This window comes from Triticum urartu, chromosome 7 (genome assembly GCF_003073215.2).
Source record: "Triticum urartu cultivar G1812 chromosome 7, Tu2.1, whole genome shotgun sequence".
In the NCBI taxonomy this organism is placed as follows: domain Eukaryota; kingdom Viridiplantae; phylum Streptophyta; class Magnoliopsida; order Poales; family Poaceae; genus Triticum; species Triticum urartu.
In genome coordinates, this window is record NC_053028.1 from 107,566,582 (window position 1) to 107,583,317 (window position 16,736).

At 45.3% G+C, this 16,736-nt stretch overlaps 2 protein-coding genes across 9 annotated transcripts; one reads left to right on the top strand and one right to left on the bottom strand.

Moving 5' to 3' along the window:
- Positions 1-2,926: 2,926 nt before the first annotated feature.
- Positions 2,927-10,038, bottom strand: LOC125523663 (diphosphomevalonate decarboxylase-like). 8 transcript variants are annotated; one of them, XM_048688721.1, is made up of 13 exons: positions 9,413-10,038; positions 9,184-9,243; positions 9,009-9,089; positions 8,777-8,863; positions 8,408-8,565; positions 8,276-8,324; positions 6,874-7,005; positions 6,281-6,397; positions 5,066-5,330; positions 4,872-4,954; positions 4,490-4,650; positions 3,911-3,965; positions 2,927-3,254 (listed from the first exon to the last, which is right to left on the bottom strand). In XM_048688721.1, exons 1-7 carry the CDS (start codon positions 10,025-10,027, stop codon positions 6,943-6,945), a joined length of 1,113 nt encoding a protein of 370 aa, XP_048544678.1. In that variant the 5' UTR covers positions 10,028-10,038; the 3' UTR covers positions 2,927-3,254; positions 3,911-3,965; positions 4,490-4,650; positions 4,872-4,954; positions 5,066-5,330; positions 6,281-6,397; positions 6,874-6,942. The 8 variants fall into 8 exon arrangements, with proteins under 8 accessions (XP_048544678.1, XP_048544677.1, XP_048544675.1 ...); XM_048688720.1 differs by having other exon boundaries at positions 5,066-5,345; XM_048688718.1 differs by having other exon boundaries at positions 6,281-6,641.
- A 4,791-nt stretch (positions 10,039-14,829) lies between these two features.
- Positions 14,830-16,261, top strand: LOC125524201 (ornithine decarboxylase-like). Its single transcript, XM_048689276.1, has one exon. It carries the CDS (start codon positions 14,905-14,907, stop codon positions 16,129-16,131), a length of 1,227 nt encoding a protein of 408 aa, XP_048545233.1. The 5' UTR covers positions 14,830-14,904; the 3' UTR covers positions 16,132-16,261.
- The last annotated feature ends 475 nt before the right edge of the window (positions 16,262-16,736 follow it).

Consider the following 16,736-nt stretch of genomic DNA (forward strand, 5'->3'; position numbering starts at 1 on the left):
AAGAATCAAACTTGTTTAAATGTTCCAGCTATTCTCTATTTCCTTGAAAAGGGTGCTCAACCAACAAGAACTGTTTATGATATTTTAAGGAAGGCAGAAATCTTTAAAGAAAAAGAAAGAACTTTGAGTTAATTGAAGAACTAAATGAATCAAAAAGTAGGATAGGAGAAGATTATTAGTATTCCTAGTTGTCTAATTATTTAGACACAATTTACCTCTTTTTTAATCCTATTTGGATTTATATTATATCGTGCCAATCCAACATAAGCCCCTATTCGGAGAGGTATTGTTCAACGACGTGAGGTTTTTGTTGCAACGGTATTTCAATCAATCCCCCTTAATATTCAGTTCAGAAGGGCGTTAGTGGGCAATCGTTGGGAAGAATGGTTACATCTAGTAAGGAGACTGATGGATGTTCAACTTTCCCAATAACCCGATAAATTACGCTGGAAGCTTACTAGGTCGGGAGAATTTACAGTTAAATCAATGTATGTTGATGTGATCAATTCAAGCTCGATTCCTAGTTCCAAACATGTGTGGGCTGTCAAAGTTCCTTTGAAAATTAAAGTGTTTATGTGGTTTCTCCACAAACAAGTTATTTTAACCAAGGACAAATTGACAAAGCGTAATTGGACAGAACCTACTAGGTGTAGTTTCTGTGATTGGGATGAAACGATTAAACACATTTTTCTTGATTGCCCACTAGCTAAAGTTTTATGGAGGACAGTCCATATTACTATCAATATTTCTCCACCAAGTTCAGTCAACACGTTATTTAGAATGTGGCTTAACGGGGTAGGGCCCGAGTTAGCGCGACATATTCGTGTAGGAGTCTGCGCCTTGGTGTGGGCGCTCTAGAATTGCAGGAATAATTTGGTTTTTAACAGGACAACACACATTCATTTTTTGCAGGTTATTTTCAGAGCTACGACGCTGATCCGTTCCTGGTCGCTACTCACTCCGACGAAGGCCAGGGAGCGTTTGGTTACTGGATCTATCCGCTGAGAGACGGTAGCTCGGGATATCTTCAACCGGTTTGGATGGCGGTCATGTAATAGGATAGACAATTAGTTTACCTATCTCTTTTTAGCCAGCCGGTTGTGGCATCCTTCTTTTGGCTAGTTTGTGTTTCTAGCCTTTTTGGTTCTGTGTGAGCCTTTTTTTATTTACATTTTGCTTTTGAAGACTGTGAGACATTGTTGGATCCTATTTATTTGGATTAATAAGATGATCGTATGCATCATTCTGATACAGAGGTCGGGGAGCCCTCCCTTTTCGAAAAAAAAGTACGTCATCCCGTATATATATCTGCGCACAGCATGCGGCGGAATCCTTCAGAATATACCCCAGTATCTATCCATCGCATTCCAAAAAAGTTGAGGATTGATATGGAGGCATGGAGCCGAACTCAATCTACAGACTACGTGGCCCAGTTCAGTACGACCATATTGTACCCGGAGTCCCACAAGTTTGTTCCCCAAGCCAAGGCCACTCACCCTAGCCTAGAACAGCAATAGTGGGACGTTCACATCAAGTAGGCAACAAGGGCAATGGAGAAGGTCGTGATGACCAATACACATACAAGCGGTTCCCAATATCTCCCAATCTCATGAGTTGCAATTTGAGTCCCGGTGGAAGACCACATCAGAACCATGGCAAACTTTGAAGTACCTCTTTGTTGTTCTCTTTCACTTTTGTAAGAACTACTGTTGTTCTGTCTATAATGCTCTACCATCTTATATAACTTGGTTCGCTGGAAGCATATGCATCATTTTATTATCACTTCTATTTATTTATTTTTTGAAGAAAATGTTTCACTAAACAAAGGCTATTAATTATTTGCCATGGCCATGAGTGCGAAGCATGTGGCTCCTGACTAGCACCACTTTCTTTTCTCTTGTGAAATTTAGGTGCATGTCTTTATGAAGGTCCAGGTCAAGGCAATAGCTAGCTCATGGGTTTTTCGCTGGCAAGTGCCACTTATATATGTGCGGCCACAAGAAACTTGTGATCTGTGAATAAGATAGTGATTAAATTGATTTTAAAAAAATGACATGTCGAATATAAAGGAAACGGAAGACTACCTTAGGAATACGATGGCATTGGGCTTCTGGCCCTTTAATAGAGGCCAGGAGAGAATCTGAGCTTTGTTCGGAGCATTACATCTTTTTGAATAGGAAATGATGTGGCTAAAACTGGGTGTTGGTCCCTTATCTACAACTAGTAGAATGCCCGTGCGCTGCTACGGGCACAAGAGAAATATAGATAAGCACAAAGGCATAAGTTGTGGTCGTCTTTTATCTTGTTCACCAAGATGCAAACCCTCGGCTTTTCTACATACATAGATAATGTAATTCTAGATACATATCAGAATTGTGAGAAAAATTGTGGGAATACATAAGACAATCATTCTCTTCTCTCTGTTTCTTTCTATTTACTCCTCGCTCAAAACCGCATCAAGACATTGACACCATCTTCATTCTATTTACTCTTCAGTCAAAGCCGCAAGAAGACATGACACCATCTTCATTCTCCCTTCCAGCGTCCTATTTTCAGCGAACCCTACGACCTCATCTCCGATATTGCTATCACATAGTGATTGCTCTTCTTTGTCATGGTTCATATCCTTTCTATCCATGGATGATAGTACATTAAACACCTTACGTTAATATTCTCTCACTATCACATACATTTGACAATAGTGACAAGTGTCTAGACATATCAACATATTGGTTATGCATTTCTAGAAATATATTATACACATACCATGGTCCTAATATGTGTTGTCGTCTTCCTTTGTTTCCTTTCATATTTATAACACTGAGTTAAAATAGTCCATTGCCTCCAATGCCATTGTGACATTGCATTGCTCCACACTGTGTCGTAGATGTTGTGACACGCCAGGGTTCTCTTTTAGATGAAAATATGATAAAATAGCTAGTCCTTGCTGGCAATTATAAGGAGTAAAATACATAATTACAAAGAAGGTTGGTTCGTTTATATCTTTGTAATTTCTTATCTACAAAATCACATCAAAATGTTCAGACGTGCATCCATGTGTGTACATGCTAGTATTACCATGAGTCAATCTAAAAAAGAAATGGCAATTTACTTCCAAGACAGGTTAAAAAAATTAGGAACTTTTGTGTACGATTGACAGCAAAGATTATGAGTTGAAATCTTCCATGGGTTCAATTCAACCTGTACCACCGGCACCCCTGCACTTTCGCACAAACTCTCTACCCCTATAAAATCTGCAAAAGAAAAAACAACATTTCCAACATTAGAACATGATTTAGAATTTCCAAGGACTTGAAATGACAGGATACAAAGTAACATGGCACTCTTCTGTTAGTAACATGACGCTCTTCTGGTAGGCATAGACCGGATAATATTAACCCCCCCCCCTCCACCCACCCACCCAAAATCATATAAATATAATTTTGAACTTATGTTTTTAAAAAGTAAGGGTATGATGATACATAGGCGTAAATCAAACTGAAACCGAAATTGTCGTTCATTGATCCAACATTACCACACATGCTTATCCTGTATATTTGTTGTCTACCCATCAAGATCTTTCATAAGATATTTCTACTTTCGAATATCCTATTCCGAAATAAAAAGTACAATCATAAAAGGAGAACCCAAAGTTTCTTCTCGAACATAAATCGACCCCCACCCCCCTCCCCCACCAGCCTGTTCTAGTTGCATTGAACCATACGCAAACCTTTTCTCTTGCACATCTGTGTAAGTATAAAGTAAAAAAGAAATCCTATGTTATTGAATATTTCCAATATATAATATGGTAGTGTGACCTATAAAACAAAATGCATGAAGAATTATTGGCGTGCATTTTGTAGTGTCAAAGAATACAACTTTTGGATGTAAAACGTGAATCGGTTTTTACCAAACAGCACATGGAGTTAAATGGAGCGGCATCCAGTAGTGCAAACAAGCTTGGACTGTACCAAAAAAATACAAGTTATAGAAGCTTGTTACATGGGTGCACTTCTTAGAAGCAATGAGCTTGTTAATGATGTGATGGAATTAGGGCAAGAATAATATAAAATAAACAAACTTCAGAGTCATAGTATATTTATGAAATGATAAATTTAATATGGGAACTTTCTGAACACGCATAAAATGACAACGCCTAAAATATGATATTTACTGAACTAAATGATAGATGTTCTCTTTTGCTTCTCCATTCTGCTGACCACATGATGTACTCCCTCCGTCCCAAAATTCTTGTCTTAGATTTGTCTAAATACGAATGTATCAAGTCATATTTTAGTATTAGATACATCAGTATCTAGACAAATGTAAGACAAGAATTTTGGGACAGAGGGAGTAAGAAACAAGATATTTTTCTGAACTACAAAGCTTACACGACGATTCGTCAAATATAGTACATAGTTAACTCACATAGCGTGTTTCTTTAGAAGTTCAGATACATGCCTTCTATTATCTAAAAAAAGATGCATACCTCAATCGCACCAATAACTTGGTGATGTGAAGCAATGAATGAAACAAGCATGATTTTAGAGAAGGTAAGCAAAATTTTATGGCGTGCTACCAATTCCTCCAATCCCCTCAACACAGCATGTGCAGACTGCAGTAATGTAGTAGTGCCGATTGCGTTTGTTCCTGGAAGGGAAATCAATACAATTTGAGAAAGCATACATACGTTCAAGACCAACACAGTTTGTGCCATACTAATTGACCCTAGAAACCTCATTAGTCCAAAATAGATCACCAAAATTTACTATGTACAACCATTCACATAGAGAACCAAGATCCAATCTAATGGTAGCTAACAAACATCGGAACATGAGGGGAATAAGGAAGGAAGTCAAGCGTAGGTTTACCTTGGGTGATGAAGGATCCCCGACGTGCCACTGGCGCCACGCTATGTAGGGGCATCCGCATCTCCAGACCTGACGCCGCTGACCTGCAAGCAATCTCGACATAATTAACATCCGTATTAACGATCTCAGCTTGCAGCCGCCGCCGTCTTCTGTCGATGTCGATCCATCTCCAGAGCAGGTACTGACGCACCCACCTTGCCAGGCCTATCGTCAATGCCACCATGGCGTTAGACAACGCCACCATCCTGCACATATCCATCCACACGCGCCCGTCGTCGGAACTCCGTGGCGCCTTGCAGTAGATGTAACACTGTTCCCCCTCTTGTCCCCTCTAGCCAACACTTGATCCAAAGCAATGCTCCCAGGAGGGAGAACGACACCGAAGGCGCCGTCATTGTCCGATCCGGTAGACCCAGATCTAGGGTTTCCCCCAGAACATCCCGATCGAGTTCACGTGACCTGCAACGACAAGGCCTTGAGAAGGAAACGACATCAGAGACACCGCCATCGTCCGCCAAGACCGCAGTCAGACGCGGTTTTCACCGGAAGCCGTGTCGTCCCGATCTCCCGGCTAGCTAGAACCGTGCGGAGCTTTGCCATAAAGACGTATGTTGCCGCCGGAACTCCGCCGGAGACCCTCCATCCCTTCACCGGGGCCCTCATCGCGCTACCGACCATCCACGTGAAGAATCAATGACGGATCTGGATGGGATCCAGATCCGCGGCCGCCACCATGCACACCATCGCCAGCACCACCAGCCATGGGGTTGTCGGTTGCCACCGCACGGCCAGGGAGCTGCCCTAGACTAAGCGCAAAGCCCCCAGCCCGAGGTGCCCCAGCCGCCTCGAGTGATTGCCGCCGCCTCCGCCATCCACGTGAAGAAAAAGCCAAGTGACTTTGAAGGGGCACTAATTTGGGTTGGTTATGAATCTCCCCTTTAAAAGATAATGGGTACTAATTTTCTGAAATTGTACCGGAATAAGAACGCAGAATAAAACAATCGAGAAATTGCACTAATTTTTTAACTTTTGCTTTGCCTAAAGGCTAAACTTATCTTCATAAAGAAGGGCCAACATCTACAGCTAGGCATTGCTCCCTGCTTCAGCTAGATCAAGATCTGTAGTAGAAAACTGTTGTCGGTGATGCCAATCACCGATGCACAAACAGGAGAAGTTCACATACTCTAAGTGGGTCTGACGAGCTTAGCTGAGATGGAAGTTGCAAAATCGAGCAACAATATTAAGAGTTTTCTTACGTTTTTGTAGTAGTTTTAACTGAAGCTCAGCTATTGATAAGCAGTTCAAGGTTAGATTACAACTTGTAAGGAACTAAGCAAACAGGACAAAGTTTCGGAAATAACCCCATAGGAATCAGTCACTATCAGACTGAAAGTACAATAGACACGCACCTTCTTGAAGTTTTGTGGCATTTCTTCGCCTCTGAAAACTGAGCCTTCACTTCTACAAGTGTGTCAATCTCCTCAGGGTGTTGGTCACAATACCTCACTTGTTCTTTAAGCTTAGGCCTGGAAAAAGAAGATATCCACTGTATAGAATAGTAACTCACATTGTTTACTCTTTTCTGAACCATGCACACTGCTCATACTAATAGTAATTTGTTATTCACGTTATATGATTAGACACTTGCTAAAACTTTTGAAATATTGCACAGATATCACGGAAAGTATCCATTTTCTTGTTTGAGGCTATTGGTAGTAGCACTTATGGCCTCTTCTCCGTTTTTATTTCTTGGTGAAATCCTCCTTAACCCTGTAGATGAAGCCAACTGGAAGTTACTGACCAGCAGACTCGTAGCAACAACACCATATGCACTCTCACATAAAAACTAACTGAATCTGAGCCCCTCGTACATAAGTTTCCTACACTAACTATTCTATCTCTCATACTGAACCACCGTGCAAAAAACACAAAATGCAGTGACTTATCAAGATGAAGATAAAAAGGTGTTATTCACAAAAAACACAACATGGCATTTCCATACCTGCGCAGCTTGGTAGTATGCTCGCAAGATGGACGATGCTGCAGTTGGTGTTGATAGTCATCTGCCCAATCACCACGAAGCAAAATATTCATTGCATCTTGGTCTGGTGTCTCCTCTTACTCCACATTTCACCTATCAAATTCAGCAAGCATGAGTTTATGTTATGAACATTATATACTGGAAAAAGAAGAGTTTGCGGTCACACATACGAAGGAGTTCTTTGTAGAACCAGGACCTGTTATCTGGTACTCTTGGTAACTTCAAGATTCGTGCAAACATTTAAGAGGTGTACAGAAGCAAAACTCTTTAAACCAAATTACTAACAGGGTCGATGTTCTGACCATGATATAGTTACAATGCCCTTCCTAGGGAAAACAAAAACAGACTGATGATTGCACATGCCTTATTTTATAAAATATGTAAGATGCTCCCAGAATTAATAAACAGGGTGGAGAAAATAATCCTGGACTTTACGCATCAAAGCAAATTCCAGAACCAACATGATAAATATCACTGGATGGAGAAATGAATCCTGAACCAACGTGCTACTCTTTGCTTATATCCTATTCCTACCCATGTGAGCCTAAGGTACCAAGAAAAAAGAAAAACCTAAAAACTGCAGAGATGAATACTTCGATGCATATATTTTGTAGGCTGCATATACATGGGATGTATATATGCTTATTAAATTATATGTGCATTTGGAACAACCAAATCTTCCCACCTCTCCACTGACCGCAACACCTTCCTGAGGGACCCGATGCACTAATTCACCACTCTGCACCTCCCAAGTCCCAAGCGACCCTCGGACATACCTTGCTAGGAGTTGGCCAGTGTGGCAACAAGCTGCATGTGTGTGTGTGTGTGTGGTGGGGGGGGGGGCGCAAAAGAAGCAAGGAGCATGGTGTACAAGGAATACAGGGAACGAGATTATCTACAGGGTTGTTACGTTTTCCTAAATGTGGTGACTTTAGGAGCATCTCCTTTTCAGTTTCCTGTGCCAAGACCTGAAGAAAAAAATGCAGAGTGTGGGGGCTGACCTTGCTGCTGCAGGCTAGCGTAGATCGAGGAGGCAGTGGCTGCGGGAATATGTTTTCATCATGAACTCTTCAAACTGAACTATATGTTCCCTAAAAACCAAAGGATTGGAAGCTTAAACTCGTATTTTCTGGACCTTTTTCAGAAAGAGGGCAATAATTTTGTTGCTCTTTTAAATTAAGTTAAATTACTTCATTGTGTGATGCTAGTTAAATATGTTATATCCAGTGCAGTGAAAACTTATTGTACCGGCATATCATAACAAAGCTTAACCAACCTTATTTTAGAACCCTATATGCAGCACTGACGCAGGTCAGAAGAATTTAAAACAAGGTAGCAAGTGTTAAACAGGAACAGAATATACATGTGGGGTTTCTTCCGAGTGGTTCCACTTCTCCACAAGGCTAATTATCCTGCAGTTGGTTGAAAGAGCGATCCTCAACTCTGGGATTTCAGTACTAACAGAACCTCAAAATCAGGACTGCCAAAAAACTACCTGTGTGGCGTATCATTCATGTAGAACATGGGAGGACTCGTGTCCAAACATACAACATGAAACTGGTTGCTATCTGCACAAGTTAACCTAGCAAAGGATTCAGAATCACAATTCTTGATGGCCTCCTCCATTTTCAATATGCGACTTGGCACTACAGTCTGGAATACAAGAAAAAGTAGTGCAGTGCAGAGTGAGAGCAAGAAACAGTAAGCTGCAGCTAAAGAGATAAATGGCCAAAAGACTTTTAAAAAATTGAAACAACAAAACTTGAGGGTCCACACAAGAGGAGGGTATTTGTTTCCTTGATGATTCGTAAAAAAAATTGTACTATATGTGCCAAAAACAAGTTAAAGATGAAAATGCAATCACCTGGGCCCTGTACTGCAAGAGGGGGCTTGTTTCAATAGTGTCCCGCATCCCACTGGTGCTACTGGTTTCCTTCTGCTTTGAACTGACCTAATTCCACAAAGCAACATAATAAGAGAAAGATGTTGGGATAAAAATGGTAAAACGGTGTCACTATATAGTTAAGGATTGGTGTTAATGGAACCATGACTCGATGAGCAATATCTGTTATACAACAGAGATCACATTGACATACCACTGCTATGATTATAACAAGATCATCCCAATGCGATTCGTCAACAAGCTGTACTGCCATACTGTCACTTCCATCATCATTCTACAAGTATAGGGTCAAACTCAATCGTTTTACAATAGAAAAACAATTATATTAACCAATTCAATTTCTCTGCCTTAACCAAGAGAAAACTTACTTTTCCCATACACCATTTCACAAATCCACCGTATATACTGCGGCATGCACTTCCAGACCCCTGCCTGCATTGAAATTTGTCAGCCCGAGAGAAGTATAACTAAAGAGAGGACATAAGTATACAGAGTAAGATGAAGTAAAATTGCTGTTATATCATGAAGCAAACATCATGAACAGGATAGTGCACAAACAGAGTGTTGCTACATAATGTATCAGTACAGAGTACAGACCTTGCTATTGACAGATGCTATTGGACCAAACGCAGGCAGCCACAATAGCCAAAGCATTCCAGTCTCGCGTTGAGAGGAAGAAACGGGCGGGCAGGCAGGTACCTGCACTTGCCGGTGCGCGGCGGCGAGGGCCCTGGAGAGCGGCAGCACCCGCTCGATCTGCGCCTGCATCTGCTCCTTGCGGCGCTCGACGCCCTCGGTGGCCCTCCGCCTGGCGACGAGGAGCTCGTCCGCGCGCGCCCGCCGCCTCAGCTCGTCCAGGGCCGCGCCCTGCCGCACCGACTCCCTCCTCACCTGCTCGAGCGCGGCCTCGAGGCGGCGCGCCAGGTGTGCCCGTTCCTCCGGCGATGTAGAGGAGGGTGGAGGTGGCTGAGCGGGTGATAGTGGAAGGCGGGGGGCGGCGGCGGCGGAGCGGGGAGATAGGGGCGGCGTTGCATCGCTAGACGAGGGAGATAGGGCGGCCGCATCGGGTGGATCGAGAGACGGATGGTGGCGTATGTTTTTTTTTTGTTTTGCACCGGGTGGTGGGAGGTGGGCGAAGGTTAACCGACGAAAAAAATCTGGACGAAAGTGATGGGACAAAAATTGACCGGCGGAAACTACTAACTGCTTCATTAGGAATAGAGATAAATTTCTTTTTTGTTTGGGCAGTGCAAGGTGTTGGTCGACCGGCGCCAACCCAGATCAGTCCCCTCCCCAATCGTACGATGTGCCTACCTCTAGACATACAATCCAGCCTCACATGCTCTCTCCTTGTATGTGACTTCTGCCTGGCACGCCCCATTCACACACAAAAAATGTCGCATGTCACAAACTTGGTAGAGGTGAGTATCGTCAGGGCATAATGAGCTGCCACCGGGAGGACGCAGACCACTACTGGTGGGCACCTTTCTGACTGCGTCATTTAGAGCTGTGTCGTCGGGGGACACGGCACTAGGCTTGGTTGTCTACTACATGGTGCTCACAGGGTGTTTGTCGAAATGGTAGTTTGGGGCTAATGGCGACGAGTGCAAACTGACAAGCGCCCGTAATGTCGATGGTGATTGCAAACACAGCGTGCCTTAAACTCTCAATGTTATGCCGTGACAATTTTCTAACTATTATGTGCACCGCTACATTGCAAATACAAATCCGTCTGAGGACGAAGCAATGTTTTAATCTAGATCATGCCATTGTTTTAATTTTTGTTCGGTTAAAAAATTGTACCGTTGCAAAAGTTGCAATTTAATCTCACCACCTCGATAAGAAAAACTCATCATATTTTCAAACCAAACACATTCATGGCTATCTCCAACCATTTATCATCCTACCCAACCAAATAAAAAAAGAGGCTATACCTAGCTAGGTGGTTGGAGATACCCCACACAACCATCCTAACATATCCATGAACCAAACACATCCTTAATGAAGACTTATGGGAAGGCTTAGATATGATTTTTTTAGCCTCCTCGCTCCACACCCAACACTCATATTTTGTTTTTGCCCATCCATGAATAGATTTTGTCTAGCTCCGCCACTGCATACTATTATAATTTATTAAAAGAACGTATTAATAAGTTTAATTTTACAACTCATATTCTGTCTTCGGCCCTAGAAATTATCAATAAGTACATAATTTACGAAAAGGACTTATCAATAAGTTCAGTTTTACAACAATTCTATAATAAATAAAAACAATTCTACAATAAAAAATGTTTTATCAATTGTGAGTTTGAATGAAACCATAATAATCATTAATCGGTCAGCTCAATTTATCATTTTTGAGTTTTAGTTTGCACTCAAACTTATTCAAGCCTTGAAGGGAAAATCATACTCTAAACTGAAGAAGAAAAATCTACAAAAGCAACACCGTGAGGCTATGATCGGTCAGCTCAATTTATCATTTTTGAGTTTTAATTTGCACTCAAACTTATTCAAGCCTTGAAGGCAAAATCATACTCTAAACTGAAGAAGAAAAATCTACAAAAGTAACACCATGAGGCTATGATCCTTGGCTTGGCCTGAAAGAGAGCTTCACATGGCAGCCTACCTCCTCCTGTAGTTGAATTACTCATTCATTTCTTGGCTACAAATTTCCAAAGGTAATTGATTAGTTAGACACGCATCTCAATGTGGTTGATTTGTTGGCTCCACAATTTTAAGTTCAATTGATTTCTTGGAGAATCATCCCACCGTTGATGTGTACTACTGGTACTACCTCCATCCTGGTTTATTATTCCCTTTGTAATTTGTGCTAAATTTTGATCAAAGATTTAACTGATAAAATGTTAATGCATATTAAAAAAAGTTATATCGTTGAATTCGTATTTAAACATAGTTTTGAATGATATAATTTTTAAAGACATGCATGAATATTTTGTTAATTAAATTTATTATCAAAATTTGGCACAGATTACAATAAGGATCAATAACCCAGGACGAGAGAGGTAGTACTACCTCATTTTCCATTTCTATTTATTTAAGGAGAGGAGTGTCCAAGGAGAGAATCGGAAACATGGGAGGAGTGGGCGTCGGTATAACTCCACCAAGCGTCCAAGCGAAGGACCGACCCATCAAGACACCACTTCGTTCCATAACGCATAATTCTCGATTGAAGCTCGCAGCCATGTACATGTCCTCAATGATTTGGTATCGATGGGGATGAAAATGATTCGGGGAAAGCACGTACCTTGGCCATGCCGGCCTCTTTTTCAGGTCTGCATTTTATTTATTTTAATTTTCGGTTTTGACGGAAACGATACGAGTGAGCCGCGGGATCATCGGGCGGCATTTTCTGTTTTAAATTTCTCACAGCCACGTTAGATTAGTTGCAGACCATAATTCCAGGTCTTACAGCCAGTGACATGAAACTCAACACATTATTTTTTTCTGCGGGGTAAAGGGAGATTTCATTACTTAAGGAGGCATATCAGCCTTCGAAAGGTTTACAACAAAGTCCAGCCCCAGGCAGTCGAGCACAGCCAAACTGCAGTGCGGGGTGTAGCACGTCCATACGCGGCAAGCGCATGACTAACCTTATTCTGCGAATGACTAATAAGAGTAAAAGAAATCTCCCTACGAGCATCTTGTGCTAGTCTTCGAATCTCCTCAACGAGCATACGGTACTGCAATCTATCTCCAGTACGTGTTAGCAGCATAGACACCGCTTTGGCACAGTCGAGCTCAACCATAATGGGCGGGTTCGTACGGTAAAGCGCAAGCTCCAGGCCCTCTCTCTGCACGCAGCCAGCTCTGCCCCAAGGCCATTATCGCATGTAAGGAGCTGTCTCTAAGCAGTATAGATGATGTTGCCTCTATCATCACGAAGAATCATACCACCCCCTGCCTCTCCGGTTGGAGGGACATGGCTGCCATCTGTATTGAGCCTAGCCCACCCCGGTGGAGGAGGGGTTCAATGCAACTCCGGCTTGGGCACTTCCCTTGTGTGTATAATCGGGAGGCTATCATGCACCACCATTTTCCCTTTCTCCAAGTCGTCATGAGGGTGTTGATGGATATAAAGCAGAGAGGTGATGTACCCATGGAGGAAACGGCGAGATGCTTCTGTTGGGGGAGGCGCCTTGTCATGTGTGATCTCATTCCGCACATACCAAGCTCTCCACATGGTCATAAGGACAACCATACGCGCCGTTTCTGACAGCGGCTCAAGGAGGGAGAGTAGCCACTCCGAACCATTATTGCATATAGTGTCCACCTCCGGGATTGGCCAATCCAAGGCCATGGCATGCCACGGTTCATGAGCCAATGGGCACCTGTAGAACACATGGAACCCGTTCTCACGTTCCATACCACATAGGGGGCATATGTTAGTAAGCGCCAGATGGCGAGAAAATTTGTTGGCCCAAGTAGCAAGCGAGTAGGACACAACTCTCCAAGCAAACACACGTACCTTAGGGGGAGCAGAGCACCCCCATATGATCTTTCAAATGGTGCGATGACCATCTGGTGCCCTGCTCGTGGCTGTCGCAGATGAACGTTCGCGCTCGTCCATGGCAAGGCGGTAGGTGGAGCGAACGGTAAAGATACCATTCTTCTCCGGGCTCCAGGAGATCATGTTGTCGGTGATGCGGGTCGACGTGCGGATGTTGGTCATGGTATGCACGTCCGCCGGTAGGAAGTGGCGTTGTAGGAGGTCCAGCCGCCAAGCACCAGACGCATCCAGGAGCTCTGGCACTCGTCGAATCCTGCATGTTCCTTGCTGCGCGATCGGGCGCCCAGTCGGCTGCATGGGCAGCCAACGGTCCCGCCAGATCCTAATGCTTTATCCGTCATCCACGCGCCAGACTAGGCCCTTTATCAAGAGCTCAAGCCCATACTGGATGGCCTGCCAAGTGGGGGATGCATTCCCGGGAAAGATCGTGTCCTCAAGACACCTCTCGGACAGTATTTGGCTTCCAGTACCTGCGCACATAGACTGTTAGGATTGATTAAGAGCCTACAGGCCTGTCTGGCAAGTAGGGTTTGGTTAAAGAGAAACTCAACACATTATATTATTATTAGTCCGCCCATAATTCAATGTTTTCATGAGCCTAGCTGGCAACGAGCTGATCAGGTAGACCGAGCATGAAAATCACGAGCTTCTCGTCTCGGTGTACCTTCTAAGCACCATGGGTTGTCAGGTCATGGCCGGCGGCTCCTGATATGAAGTAAGAAGGCAAAGACGGCCATCATCTATGGCAGCGGGGGCCAGTAATGTTTGTAGTGCATGCCACAATCTTGTACTCGGTCGTGTCTTCGACCACGGTAGGGGCACCACCGATCAACCGCTCTCCTTGGTGGCATACATTTTCTTACCGTTGGAGGTGATGATAGATCTGCTAGAAGAAAACAAACACCCGATCGACTTCTGAAACGGCAAACATGCGACAAAATAGGCCAGCGTCGAGGCCTACAGTTTACCATCACATAACTCGATTTATAACCAGATCTTCCGTCTGATATGCGAGGCAAACACCACTATTAGCCGTTCAAATTGCCAAGAAAGAGTTCAATGCCAGTTACTCCTATCTCTGATCGAGTTCATGTGTATATCCCATGGAGTAGTTGACCTTGGGACATTCTCTAGTTTGTGCAAGTTAAAAGAATAGGCACTGTTCATGAAGAAAACCGAAACATGTCTAGGTCACGTATCATTACTGTGGCATACTACATCATTACCGTGGGTTTTCCAATGATGCTTTGAACTCGCTTTCCTCTTTCTACATTTTTCTTGTTGTCGTCTGAACTGTTGTATTTTCGTTATGCAAGTAATGAAAAGGGGTTATGCCGGGTTGAAAAAAAAACTCGTTATGCAGCACGCGCAGACGCACGTACGCCAGCCGCGGCGTCGCATTTCCACAGCCATACCATGCACGCACGCACTATATATAAGAGCCTAGCTAGCTAGTTCAGTTCATCCCAGCCACCCAAGCCGCGCACACACCTCGCCGGGGAGCTAGCTAGGAATAGGATTCGGCTCTTCGTGTCCACCACTAGATCGCGGCCGGACAGACATGGCCGGAGGCAGCGCAATGCAGGCGGTGCTGGCGGCCCCCGGTGTGAAGGGCCGGAAGGTGCGCGCGTTCAAGGGCAGCGAGAAGGACGCCGTTGCCGGCGTCGTGCGCTCCATCGCTGGCACCGAGGAGCAGGGCGCCTTCTTCGTCTTTGACCTCGCCAAGGTCGTCGACCTGTACAGCGGCTGGTGCCGCGCGCTGGACGGCGTGCGGCCCTACTACGCCGTCAAGTGCAACCCCGAGCCGGCGATGCTGGGCGCGATGGCGACTCTCGGCGCGGGATTCGACTGCGCCAGCCGCGCCGAGATCGAGGCCGTCCTCGCGCTCGGCGTCGTCGGGCCCGGGAGCATCGTGTACGCGAACCCGTGCAAGCCCGAGGCGCACCTCAGGTACGCGGCCGAGGTGGGCGTCAACCTCGCCACCTACGACACCGAGGACGAGGTGGCCAAGGTGAAGCGCTGCCACCCGGGCTGCGACCTCCTCCTCCGCATCAAGGGCCCCGACAACCCGGACGCCAAGATCGACCTCGGCACCAAGTACGGCGCGCGCGCCGACGAGGTGGTCCCGCTCCTGCGGGCCGCGCAGAGCACGGGGCTCCGCGTCGCCGGCGTGGCGTTCCACGTCGGGGCGTGCACGTCCCGCGTCGACGTGTACCGCGGCGCGATCGAGGCCGCTCGCGCGGCGTTCGACGCGGCCGCGCAGCTCGGCATGCCGCCCATGCGCGTGCTCGACATCGGCGGCGGATTCATGCCGGACGCCACGTTCGAGGGGGCGGCGGAGGCCATCGGCGACGCGCTCGCGCAGCACTTCCCGCGCGGGTGCGGCGTGGAGGTGATCGGCGAGCCGGGGCAGTACTTCGCCGAGACGGCATTCACGCTCGCGGCGCGGGTCATCGGCAGGCGCACGCGCGGCGAGGTGCGCCAGTACTGGATCGACGACGGCATCTACGGCGCCCTCAGCTGCACCATCCTGGGCGACTACGTGCCGCGCCCCAGGCCGCTCGCCGCCCAGCTTCCGCCCGGCGGCGAGAAGAAGTACGCGTCGACGGTGTTCGGGCCGACGTGCGACTCCCGCGACAAGGTGGTGAGCGGGTACCAGCTGCCGGAGATGCAGATGGGGGACTGGCTCGTGTTCGACGGCATAGGCGCCTACGCCGCCTCGTCGGGCTCCAACTTCAACGGATTCTTGATCTCGGACATAAAGACGCATTTGGCCTACTCCACCTAGCTCCCGACGTCCAGCTAGGGAGGTACATGCACATGCACATGCATGCATGGGCACGCCCGAAATCCTTGCCGTCGATTGGTGTTTGTATATTGCACATGCATGTTCCTTTCTCCTTTGTTTTTTTTAGGTATTTTTTGCATGAATAACGCGCGGGTCTTTCTTCTCGACAAGCTGTACTTGTTGTATTCCCACACATAGAAAGAAAATTTGTACTCCCACACACACAAAAAAGAAAAATTGTACTCCATCCAGATATAGCCATAGTAATCTCATCTTATTGTATTGCACACGCGTGCCGAGTTATGTAACAGGTCCTATGTATTTTACGACTGCAAGCATCAAACCGAACATTTATGCCAAGCATCAAACCGAACATTTATGCCAAGTATCAGCACAATTGAGCGGGTATTGATCTGGGACACGTTTGGTTCAGAAATTGGTAACACGGACGGTAACAAAATCAGAATACGCTCATAACGGAAACAGAAAGAGAAAAGGTGGACTTTGTTTGGTTTGCCCACGCAACGGTATGCATTGGATTCAATTACACAAATTGGAGAAATGTTATCTGAAGAACAAGCCTTGCAAGCAATGGACTCAAATTT

Excerpts from the sequence above, each read along its gene's own strand:
- LOC125523663 (XM_048688719.1), bottom strand. The coding sequence starts at position 10,027 with ATGAAGCAGTTAGTAGTTTCCGCCGGTCAATTTTTGTCCCATCACTTT. Across the intron at positions 9,090-9,183 it reads TGAAATGGTGTATGGGAAAA|AATGATGATGGAAGTGACAG; the intron begins GTAAGTTTTCTC and ends CTATACTTGTAG. Across the intron at positions 8,566-8,776 it reads TCTTGCAGTACAGGGCCCAG|ACTGTAGTGCCAAGTCGCAT; the intron begins GTGATTGCATTT and ends CTTGTATTCCAG.
- LOC125524201 (XM_048689276.1), top strand. The coding sequence starts at position 14,905 with ATGGCCGGAGGCAGCGCAATGCAGGCGGTGCTGGCGGCCCCCGGTGTG.